The 13,282-nt window shown below is 38.0% G+C and overlaps 1 protein-coding gene across 1 annotated transcript in view; it reads left to right on the top strand.

Annotated features, from left to right (window-relative positions):
• LOC145687543 (cell adhesion molecule Dscam2-like) overlaps positions 1–13,282 on the top strand; it is a 1,184,503-nt gene that overhangs the window by 924,201 nt on the left and 247,020 nt on the right. The window contains exon 9 of the mRNA XM_081761007.1: positions 2,025–2,135. Coding sequence (XP_081617133.1) covers positions 2,025–2,135 — 111 coding nt within the window. The remainder of the gene's footprint in view (positions 1–2,024; positions 2,136–13,282) is intronic.

Here is a 13,282-nt window from a genome sequence, read left to right as displayed (position 1 = left end):
TTATGTGGATAGCGTACTCGCCCTTGGCGTAGGAGACGCGGATTTGATTTCCAGAGGGAGTTCATATGGTTCGAATCTCACGTTAAGCAGTAAATTCACATCTCATGTAGTCTTGCCGCAGAACGGGACTTTAAACTCCAATCCAATAAGTTCAAAATAATCACTTAAATATTTTAGGAGCAAATCTAAACCGACATCCATTCACTGCTGAAGAGAATGTAATGCATTTTAAATAATTGGAATAATTTATGATTTAAACACAAACAATTAGAATTGATTTTAATATTTGTTAACACTAATAAAATATTTAAATTATATTGAAGGAAATAAAATGAAATTAAATTAAATAGTTCAGTTTAACGTCTCACGTTTACGGCCTTTTGTATAAGGGAGAGGGATGATTAAGGCAAGTAAATGATGATCGAAGAATCAGTGGAACTAAGATGTAGAAGGAAGCGGAAGTACCCGAGAAAATCCACCAACGCGATGTTGTCTATCACAAATTTACCTTGTCGGGGATCAACCCACAGACCTCACGCACGAGAGGTAACCGCCCTACCACTTGGGATGGGTACGAGCGAGTTTTCATTGAAACTTGACTCGACTCGAAACAGACATCTCTGAGCTCGACTAGAGAACTCGGCTCCAAAAATTTCCTCCAATTCGACTCGGAACTCGACTCGAATTTGACTCGAGTTTCGAGTCGAGTCGAGCCAAAAAGACCCAAATGCTGTTTGTAGTTTCAAGTACTTTCTTCAAATATCCTACATAGACAATATAACTATTATCAGTGATACTACTTCTACCATAACATTACAATTATTATTATTATTATTATTATTATTATTATTATTATTATTATTATTATTATTATTATTATTATTATTATTATTATTATTATTATTATTATAACAACACCGTGTAGAAACATGAAAGATAGGTGCTTTGTATCTGAATACTAAAAACTAGTTGACTGCCGACCATAAGTAGTTGTGAAGACTAGGAGGCATGGACATCGTTCACGAGGTTCTTGGTTTGAGTTCCGGAGGAGCAAGTATCCGGGCTCGAACCAAAAATCGTTAAAAGTTAGAGGGCCCCGGCCACACATGTTCAAAACTGCTTGGTCCGGGTTTAGGGTTTGGAACGGCTCGAGCGGCTCGGCTCACAGTTCATTCCCTATCGAGCCGAGCCAACAGCTCACCCACCCAAACCGACACGAGCCGAAACAAACCAAGCTAATAACTAACCCCAACCGAGCCGGCTCGAGACGATGGCTCACCTGAGACGAGTCGGTGCTTCATCTCAACCAAGCTGGCTCGAGCTGTTCGCTCAGTTCAACCGAGCTGAGCCGGTTAACATCTCTATACGGGTTGGGCATCTGATTCGACTCAAAACTTTCACCGTTCAGTTCTCAGCCTTGGTGGTGAGAGCTACAGTATACACTTATGTTAGTGCTCACGACATTTGAGGCCGTCTTGTTCTAAAAATTCATTGCCGTTTTGTTAATGGAGACAAGGCGAGATGCGAGCAGTGTCTCACCTCGTGAGCAACAAAAAAAAATATTCCACATTACCGCTTACTTTTCTCATAGCTTTCCAGTCTAATCTGGCAATGATTTCAAAACGAGTTAAAACGAGCTAAATGAGCGAGCTATTTTTCAAACTCGACTCGAGAAAATTACCTTTGACTCGACTCGAATTAGCTTTGATTTTCGAGTCGAGTCGAGTTTTAGCTCGACTCATGCCCATCCCTACCTACCACTAAACGACCGTACCCTACATATTGAAGAAAATAAAAGTAGCGTTATTTGTCCCAACTGTTTAGTGGTCTTTTGTTTAGCTCATCTGTTTGGTTATATTTTGTGCGTGGACTTGCTTTTTGCTTTTTTTCGTTATATTTCATGTATCAATATCTCAATGAATTGCTTGTATGATTCACCACAAGAGCTTCGTTATAAATAAGGAACTTAAATCCAATGAGATACTAAAACAGTTACTTTAATATTTTTATTATCATTATTTCAGGGATGCCTTATATTCGTAAGATGCCGGAAATATCTGCCGTGGCTGGAGAAGTACTTCGGATAAGTTGTCCAGTTGCTGGTTATCCTATTGCAGAAATTCAGTGGTTTAAAGGTAAATAAATATTTCTAATTACTATTAAAATAGCTTCCTAAGCATGAGTTTGTTCTCTTGGACTCGAAGTATAACTCATATCAAACATAATTACAACCATTATACACTAGTAAATTCATTTATTCAAAATACCGTGCAAATTTTAATATCATTCTGTAATCCTCCATTATGTTGATAGTACACTTACTATGACTTTGCTTTCATTAAATATTGTAAGCATCCCCATATAACGACAAAAGCACATGTCAACACAACACCTGCTATTGATTGTAAAAAACCTAGCAGATAAGAAGCCTACTCGAAAGACACTGAGGAACTTTGAAAGAAGACGGACCCCACGGAAGGACCCGAAGAGGACAGATAAAAGCCTGACCACCGAGGGATCCAGCATCAGTCGACCAACTGATCAAATAACCTACACCAGCCCTGAGGTCACACTGGAGTAGGGGTACACCTTTCCTTACCGAAGTTCGCATTGGACTAGGGATCCTTACTACAACCAAGCCCCGCGAAGCTGCCTTGAGCTGAGGAGGCTATTCTTCAAGACTCACCAGAACCAGCAGGTGCCTTGGAGACTGCCTTGAGAGAAAAAAAAATGAAATGAAATCTTTAAGTTTAACGTCCCACGATTATGCCGGTTAGGCTAAAGGAGACGGTGATAATGAGAAATCAGTGAAATGGTGGAATGAAGAAAGTGGGAGGAAACGGAAGAACCCCGAGAAAACACACGGGCACGGTGTTTGAGCCTTGAGAGAATGGGCACCGTGCAAAACGCCTATTTCCTCTCATCTGGTCAATAACAAGATAGACACTATTTTAGTCTCTACAATCAAAGACATCTGTAACTAACAAATTTTATAATAAATTGGTGAAGGGGATAAACCTCGGTCCATTATTAAAGCTACCAAATCATTACATGGTGATAGGCACCGGAGTTGAGTGCGGGACGCTCTTTTTATTAACTTTTAAGCAGGCACTGATAAACGTATGGCAAGATAGCCCCCCCCCCACTTTAGAAAACTGCAACAATGACTAGGTCATTCGTTTGTACTACGTTTGTACCGTTTGTACCGAAAATATTTTCGTTTGTACCATTTTACTTATAGTTACTTGAGAGGTCAACTGGGGGGCTACCTTGGCGCCAAGAAAGCTCCCCCCGTATCACAGGACAAAAAATTGAAATACACCAATCGAAAGTAAATCGTTTGTACCGTTTGTACCGAAACTAGTTTTGTTTGTACCCTGATACTGTTTGAGAAAGAAAGGATGACATTTGGGGGGGCTATCTTGGCGCCAAGATAGCCCATCTCGTATCAGAACACAAAAAATTGAAATGCACCATTCGAAAGCAAATCTTTTGTACCGTTTGTACCGAAAAAAGTTTTGTTTCTACCCTGAAAGTTTTCGAGAAACAGGGGATGATATTTGGGGGGATATCTTTGCGCCAAGATAGCCCCCCTATCACAGCACAAAAAATTGAAATAACCATTCGAAAGCAAATCGTTTGTACCGTTTGTACCGAAAAAAGTTTTGTTTCTACCCTAATAGTTTTCGAGAAAGAGGAGTTGCATTTGGGGGGCTATCTTGTACACAAGTTAGGCCCCGTAATGTGTACTTTTCCCATGCTCATTAATAAGTATTATGTGTTTATTCATGTGAATTTATGTGTATTTAGAACTCTGGCTGTACATATCCAAATGAAAGAAAAGAACTTGTTGGGAATAACTCAACATTAACATTGAATCGGCGAGTGGGAAACAGTGTGAGTATAAAATAAGCCATTTTGAGTTAAAGGCAAAAATAACACTAAAGATGTAGAACTACAAGTGGTAATGAAGTCCTGTACAATTTGCAAGACCTCGCACGTTATAGCAGAATGCTATAATGTCGACTGTACATTTGTGGCATTAACAAACGTAAGTTCTTTCTTCAAATATCTCAAAATTGCGTTTTGTGGACTAGTGGTGTTTTTCCACTCACCGATTCAATTAAAATTTATTTATTTCTACCCTTTTCCTTAAATAAATACCGTAAAGAGAATAGCGAAGTGTGTATAAATTCAGAAAGAAACTGGATTCACAGAAATAATCTTAAACAAAGAAAAATAAAAAATAAAATGTTTACTCACCTAAACTGCGACCTTCACGTATGTGAAGTTGTCCCGCCCACCTAATGAATTTTTATTTTTCTTATCTACATCGTTAGTTTATCGTTAGTTTACGTTGGTTTTGCTAAAATTATCGTTAGTTTTGCAAAAATAACGATTTTATTCGAGAAATAAATGGGCAGGCCAACTTCACGGTTCCCCGCCCACAAAAGAATTTCAAAAGTTTTTCATATCACATCGTTAGTTTATCGTTAGTTTACGTTAGTTTTGCTAAAACTATCGTTTGTTTTGCAAAAATAACGATTTTATTCGAGAAATAAAGTTTCCCGCCAACTATGAATTAGCCCACCCATATTGAATTCTCATAAAATTCCAACTCATATCGTTAGTTTATCGTTAGTTTACGTTAGTTTTGCTAAAACTATCGTTAGTTTCGCAAAAATAACGATTTTATTCGAGAAGTAAAGTTTCCCGCCAACTGTGAATTAGCCCGCCCATATTGAATTCTCATAAAATTCCAACTCATATCGTTAGTTTATCGTTACTTTTACGTTAGTTTTACTAAAACTATCGTTAGTTTTGCAAAAATAACGATTTTATTCGAGAAATAAATGGGTAGGCCAACTTCACGGTTCCCCGCCCACAAACGAATTTCAAAAGTTTTTCATATCACATCGTTAGTTTATCGTTAGTTTATGTTAGTTTTGCTAAAACTATCATTAGTTTCGCAAAAGTAACGATTTTATTCGAGAAATAAAGTTTTCCGTCAACTGTGAATTAGCCCGCTCATATTGAATTCTCATAAACTTCCAACTCATATCGTTAGTTTACGTTAGTTTTGCTAAAATTAACGTTTGTTTTGCAAAAATAACGATTTTATTCGAGAAATAAAAGTTCCCGCCAAATGTAATCACAATTACATAGCAGGCATACGCCTATCATGTTTCCTCAGGTACAGTACATGAGAATGTGTCCAGTATGTGCCTTATATACTTCTTACGTATGCCTGTTATGTAAATGTGCTGTTAGGGTATACATTTGGCGGGAACTTTTATTTGTCGAATAAAATCATTATTTTTGCGAAACTAACGATGGTTTTCGCAAAACTGACGTAAACTAACGATGTGATAGAAAAAAGTTTTGAAATTCATTTGCGGGTGGGGAACCGTGAAGTTGGCCTGCCCATTCATTTCCCGAATAAAATCGTTATTTTTGCAAAACTAACGATAGTTTTAGTAAAACTAACGTAAACTAACGATAAACTAACGGTGTGAGTTGGAATTTTATGATAATTCAATATGGACGGGCTAATTCACAGTTGGCGGGAAACTTTAATTCTTGAATAAAATCGTTATTTTTGCGAAACTAACGATAGTTTTAGCAAAACTAACGTAAACTAACGATAAACTAACGACATGAGTTGGAATTTTACGAGAATTCAATATGGGCGGGCTAATTCACAGTTGGCGAGAAACTTTATTTCTCGAATAAAATCATATTTTTTGCAAAACTAACGATAATTTTAGCAAAATTAACGTAAACCAACGATAAACTAACAATTAGAAGAAAAAAGAAAAATTCGTTAGGTGGGCGGGAAAACTTCACAAACGTGCGATCTTCCACGTTTCAGCTTTATACCAACTGAAGAAATTAACTGTTTACATTTATCACATTAACGGCTCGAGAAGGTTGCCGCTTTCATAGACAATAGCCGAAAGCAAGTAGGCAGTTGCTGAATAATACGTATTTACTTACGGAAAGTGTCATCCATTGTTTCTCGAAAACTATCAGAGTACAAAAAAACTTTTTTTTTTGGTACAAACTGTACAAACGATTTGCTTTCGAATGGTGTATTTCAATTTTTTGTACTTTGATACGGGGAACAACCTTGGCGCTAAGATAGCCCCCGCCCCAAATGTCATCCCCTGTGTCTCGAAAACTATCATAGTACAAAATAAAAACCTTTTTCGGTACAAACGGTACAAACGATTTGCTTTCGAATGGTGCATTTCAATTTTTTGTACTTTGATACGCAGGGGGGTTTCTTGGCGCCAAGATAGCTCCCCCAAATGTCATCCTCTGTTTCTCGAAAACTATCAGGGTGCAAACAAAAGTTTCTTCGGTACAAACGGTACAAATGATTTGCTTTTGAATGGTGTATTTCAATTTTTTGTGCTGTGATACGGGATGGGCTATCTTAGCGCCAAGATAGCCCCCCCCCCCAAACGTCATCTCCTTTTTCTCGAAAACTATCATGAGACAAACAAAACTTTTTTCGGTACAAACGGTACAAACGATTTGCTTTCGAATGGTGTATTTCAATTTTTTTGTGCTGTGATACGGGGGGACTATCTTGGCGCCAAGAAAGCCCCCTAAATATCATCCCCTGTTTCTCTAAAATTATCAGGGTACAAACAAAACTTTTTTCGGTACAAACGGTGCAAACGATTTGCTTTCGAATTGTGCATTTCATTTTTATTGCTGTGATACGAGGGGCTATCTTCGCGCCAAGATACCCCCCCAAATGTCATCCCCTGTTTCTCAAAAACTACTAGGGTACAAACAAAAGTTTTTTTTTCGGTACAAACGGTACAAATGATTTGCTTTTGAATGGTGTATTTCATTTTTATTGCTGTGATACGAGGGGCTATCTTGGCGCCAAGATAGCCCCCAAATGTCATCCTTTCTTTCTCGAAAACTATCAGGGTACAAACTAAATGTTTTTCGGTAGAAACGGTACAAACAATTTGCCTTCGAATGGTGTATTTCAATTTTTTGTGCTGTGATACGGGGGGCTATCTTGGCGCCAAGATAGCCCCCCAGATGACCTCTCATGTAACCCTATAAGGAAAATGATAAACAACGAAAATATTTTTGGTACAAACGGTACAAACGTAGTACAAACGAATGACCTAGTCATTATTTCAATTTTCAAAGTGGGGGAGCTGTCTTGCCAGACGTCACTGATAAGGTTAATATCAAAATTCATCTAGGTTTCACCATCTATCTTTTCTTTTCTTTTTTTCTTTTCCGAGTGCAATTTATGCCGGAAACTAGATCAGGTAAACAAACATACAGATCAGGAGAGAATAACACAAATATGACAGAGAGTGTATCTAATATATCCTTTAACATGCCACATTTGACTAAGTATGCGCGATACTTGCACAAAGACCCGGACAGATTTTTTATGCTATTCGACCATATGGCAACCATGTAATCATGGGCACCAATTAAGAAGGACATTTTACCGATATATCTACAAAACACAGCACTAGATCTCGTGTTGCAACTTAAAAACCAAAATCAATTTGATACCATGTCCTATGACGATTTAAAATCTAAATTAGTATCATTATGTAGGCCAAAGGTCCCATCGTATAAAGCAGAACAGGAATTATTCGAGGTCCAACAAGGAATGGATGAGTCTATAGACTCATACTTTTTACGTAAACTCCGAACAATAAGGCAGCTTCTACCGGAAGTGACAGAAGAACAAAAGATCCATCATTTATCCTTGGGTTTACAGAGGGATTTCCTTAATAAGATAGCATTAGAAAGGTTTGCAACAGTAGATGCCCTAAAGACTAAATTAAACACTTTGGAAGCCGCTAATGACCTTCTAAGGAAAAGAGAGTATGCAGAGCTATCACAAAAACTGCACATGCTATACGGCCAAAATCATATACCTATCCCCGCAGAATACATCCTATGGCTTACCAACCGAACCAAAGCTAATGTCTCCTATACAACTGTTATATCGCCATACCTATCCTATACAAACACAAGCAGTCACACAACCAATGCACAGTTATATACCTACATATCAACAACAAATTAATCCTTCCATGGCAATTTCTCAAACTAACCCTCAAGAATATCAAACCTCAGATCAAGAACCCAAGACAGTTCCCCCCCGCGAGCACAATCCTCCACAAAATGACCTCTCTACCTTGGCCAATAAAATGGCAGAATTGTCGCTGGTGATATCCCAGACGAGTCACAGATACCAACCGAGGAATAGAAACCAGGGAAACAGAAGGATACCAAATCATTACAATATAGACAATGCAAGTCTTATGCAACACTGACGAAGAAAATCGCAAGGACTGACCCCATTCTCAATCGCTGGCGGGCCGCCAAGGGCCAAGAGCGGCCAAACAGCGGGCTTCGGGCCAGTATAGACAATGGCCCGCCAACGACTTTGCATTTTTTTTCTGCCGACGACCCGCTTAGCGGTAACGTGTTTGCTGCCGCTAAAATGTCGCATGCGGGTTGGTCAGTGATTTGTGGTTTTTAAGACGCAGGCAGTCGGATGAATAAATGCCTGAGTCTCAAGAACCAGGTTTCGGAGGAACCAAATTAAAGTGCTGCTAAATATTACCGTTTTTCTGTAATCAAACTGAAAAAATAATAGAAAAATTGTTTGTGCATGATACAGTTATCACGGGTCGGCTAACTGCTTTCGTTAATGCAAATTTCACAAATTTCTGCTTAACGAAAGCAGTTAGCCGGCTCGTGATAACTGTATCTCATGCACACTACTGTTCTTGCAAAGCAATTTTTCGATTATTTTTACGGTTTGATTACAGAAAAATGGTACTTTAATTTGGTTTATCAGGCCCCTTAACACACAGCAACACCTGTGTTACGCTAACTATAGTCATTGGGAAGAAGCCAGTAAAGGGACACAATATAGCATTTACTTTATTCGTCATCTTCCCCATCAGAGGCCACTTACATGTACACATGTTCTTGTCATTTTCGCTTAACCAGCAATTTGTTACAGTTACCAGACTATTGTTTACTTGGAAAAGCACTACGGTATAATGTATACACATTTTTATCACTCATGAAACGTCTTCTCCCACTTGTACGTGTACTCTCTTTGTAAACGTTTAAAGGAGTCCACCCACAGTGCATCATCATGTAACAAATGAAGAACGCAGACCGAACATACAGGCAGCGCGACCAGACGACGATTTCTCAAATCAGGCTCTTTAGCTGCCGTCGCTGGCTGAAAAACTGCATAGCGGGCACTTTATCGTCGCTGGCGGGCCGCCGCGCCAGCGGGAAAAAACTGCAAAAAGGCATAAGCGGGCAACGTACACATTCCACCTTGACACTGCATGTGTTGGTGGCCTGGCCGCTAAAGTAGGAGGCGATCCGCCATCGATGGCGGCAAATTCCCACCCAACACAAGTACATACTGATCATGTGTAAAGAATGTTCCTCGAGGTACATTGGAATGTACATGATAGGTACGTGAATAGAGCAATCATGTGAAATACACATGTAAGGAATAAGGTTACTTCCGCCCAAAAGTACGTGCATGACACATACCGAGGAATGTATCTATTATGTGTATATCACGTACCGTGTATGTACTTGACACATTTACTTGGCATTGGCATGTGCCAGGAATGTACTAGGCATGTCAGTAATGTTCCTTAGGGCAGTGCTATGCAACTGGGGGTGCGAGTACTTAAATACTAAAACCTTAACGCTTCATTTTTACGTTCGAATTTAGAAGCTTGTACTTTTAAAAAAAGCCAAGCAACTAACTCTGAAAATATATGCCCTCCTCCGGCATCCGTGTGGCAATTTAACTATCTATTAAAATACTACAGTAACATTTACGATCCACCGAGCTCTAACCTATAATCTTAGCATTCAAACCTTTGATTTACGGTTATTTGTGATTTCACGTTTATAACAAAGACAAATATTTTTAAAAGAGTGTAGTTTAAATAAATTACTGAAATAAATATTTTTCACAAAGTTTATCCTTTTAAATTATTGTTCAAAGGCCTTTGCCTTTAGTAAGCCTTCTCCGAAATACATGCAAATGAATTGTGCTGCCATCTTTGGAGCTCTTTTAAAATACACATATATGTTTCTCGACAATGAGATCTCAGAAACTACAGGCTCTAGAAAGATGACGTTTTCACTGATCGATTGCAAATTTCATGTAGATTGTCCAGTTCTAATTGAATATTTAAAAAACATGGGCACTATTTCTTTAGTACATTTTTACGGGTACATTGGAAGTGTTGCAATTTCAAAAAAAATAAAATAAAACATCACATCCTAATCATTACACCTTCCAACACCACACTGTTGTATATAGCGGTTGTATATGTCTCCGGCATTTGTTTCATAGCCAAATAATAATGGAAAAGGAAGGATAACCATTTCTCCAGTCTAAGATGAACTTTTTCTCTGCTGTGTAACGTCACAATATAACCATCAATGCTAATTTTATGAGGACAATTCTGACAGTGGGGTTTAGAATGTTACAACCTATAGACCGCATCAAACGTCAGAAAATTGCAAAATGACACACACAATATATTACAAGTGGCATAACTCAGAAATTGGCTATAGAAGTGAAAAGCATATGGCTAAAAAGCCACTATTGGCTCTTTGGAAATTATGTGACTAACGACGTTCTCAAAATGGCCAGATCTCGTCACAAAGTGGCTAAATTGGCAACCCTAGTCGCAATACGAAGCAACTTACGCACAACCATGCCATGGTACATGGGGTATGTGCCATTCACATTCCTCACATTCCAGTGAAGCATGTAAAAGTACCTTTCAAGTGTCAGAAATTCCTCGAAAGGCACGTACCTAGCGACACGTGCTATGCATATAAAATGTACATTTTTCAAGTACCAGGTACGTAAACGGTACATATGGAACTTAAATGGCACGTTCCTAGAATGTACCTGGTTGGGTGGGTTGTCAATGGGGGAATTAATAACATAAGTTTACCGTTCTCCAAACCCAAATAATAAGATTCCTTAGAAGTACAGATTTCCAATTTGGCGTAAAATTCTAGAAAATACTGAGTTAGAATTCTTTCGTTTTCACTTTCACTGAGATCTGAGAACATAATTTCTTTAATTCTCTGATCGTGACCCACTTTCTTATCATCAACTGAGCTATCATAGCTTAGAAGTATTTGTCGAGGTACTTATCTGGAAACACGTTATTTACATAACTTTACTACTATATTTACTATAACTTAAACGCCGCGTTCTTACAATTTGCCTTGATGCGAAAAATCCATTTAACTGGATTCTTGTAAAATAATTTATTTCCCTTACTGAGAATTTGGCCTTAACAGGCATTCATGCTGTTTATCTGTTTTTCTTTTACCTTAATAATAATACTTATAAATGTGAAATTGAAAATGAAAGATAGCTTACAAATTTCCTTTATGATGTAAATTATTCAAACCAAGGTGGGTAACTTTTCTGAACATGACTTAACAGCAACTTACAAAATATTCGAAACCTTTATTTGACTAGACAACAAGCATTAGTTCGTAGCAAGTGTGTTTTCCTGAGTACATGTCTGTTAATAGTAGTCAGGACACGTCACGGGCTAAAGTAGGGAAAGTAAAAAGTTTTACCAAACTACTTCACAGAATAACTGATACTTGTTTTTCACGTGTTTCAACTACCTAAATAAGTACTGTAGGCATTGGTGACTTCTGTCCCAAAACTAAATATTTCAATGGTCTTATCATAGTTTTCTTTAAAAAAAAATAAGAAAAATATTCACCACTTCACATAGAAAACATGTCTTTCTTCCCATTTCTTTAACTCAATAGTTACTTTTTCATACCTTATGTATCGAATTACTTTATCAAATTAGATACTCAGCAACGTAAACCATTTTTCTCCTTATTTGATTTGCTTTTATTAATCAACACCTAGACTACACGGATGATTCACACTACCGTATGCATAATCTTGCAGTAAATCACCAGTCTAATATGTAATCCGCCTTTATATATGTGTGTTAAACAACCTCTTTATATATTGTGGTGCATACCTAAGTATAAAAGTATTTCAAGTACACTGAGAGAAAATTCCGTTCTCCGGACAACAGTATATTGTACAAATATACGGAATCCTCTTGCTTACTACGGAAATCAGTAAGGAGCATACGTTATCCATATGCTACATACGCACTGTCCTTGGATCATGCCGTTGCAAGATGTCTGACATCACTAACGGATCCAGAAGAATCATTTGGAGGGGGCGGTTCGCTTCCTGGAAGATGAGCATAGCCAGACCAGAATTTCAATTTGGAAAAATGGGACACATATGAATCCGGGGCTGAAGGGAGGGTGTAAACTTGATTCCCAGATTATATTTTATGACCCGAATTTGTAAGTTTTTTTAAATGAAATTATGTTCTTTCTCTATATTTATATTAAATACGCACTTCCGTTTCGAAGGCGTGGTGGTATAATGATTCACTTCACACTTAGTCACGCGATTTATTAGATGCACTGTATTGGACAGTACTTACACAAAAGAAAGTGCTATATTGACGATGGTATTTATCCTGTCATCTGTTATCTGCCACGAAGCCTATCCCATTTCTCCTCAGTGTACATAAATATAGCTTCCCTTTGTTTCACTAAAGTGATCGCAAAACATGAAGCTTGACAAAAATATATCAATTTCACTATCCAATAGAATGAAAGGGTATGTTCCGGTCGTCGATCCGTATCCATGACATTTTCTTTCAGTGCCTCTCTGAGAGGGACATCATCTTTGATCTCTGGCGCTATGCGAATAACATTTCCTAAGGGCAAGATGTTGAATTCCCGTTACATTTTGTTTTTCACCATGATTTCAGTTTGTCAACATTGTTGATATTTTCTTAAGTGCGCGTTAAGATTGCGGCATATAAATCGTACCAAAATCTTCTGATGTATCAAAGGTGAAGAAAACATTTCTATGATTGGTATAGAACCCAGGATTCACGAGGAATTGGGGAGTCACTGACTGATAAACTTTGACACCCATGGAATGGTTCATTTCTCAAGAAAAGCTCCCAACTGTACTCAATTGATGTATTTAAAGATGAATGTATAAGGAATTCAATTTCTGGTACATCCAGGAATTTTCCACTTAAACAGGAGAGAGCAAGAAGATAAATATACGACATTATTACAAAAGCATAGGCCTCTGTACATAGGGTATTTTGATTTGTTGCTTGAGTTTAACGTTTCACGG

Source organism: Thermobia domestica, chromosome 6, assembly GCF_964235325.1.
Source record: "Thermobia domestica chromosome 6, izTheDome1.hap1.1, whole genome shotgun sequence".
Taxonomy (NCBI): domain Eukaryota; kingdom Metazoa; phylum Arthropoda; class Insecta; order Zygentoma; family Lepismatidae; genus Thermobia; species Thermobia domestica.
This window is presented reverse-complemented; position numbering and strand designations above follow the sequence as displayed.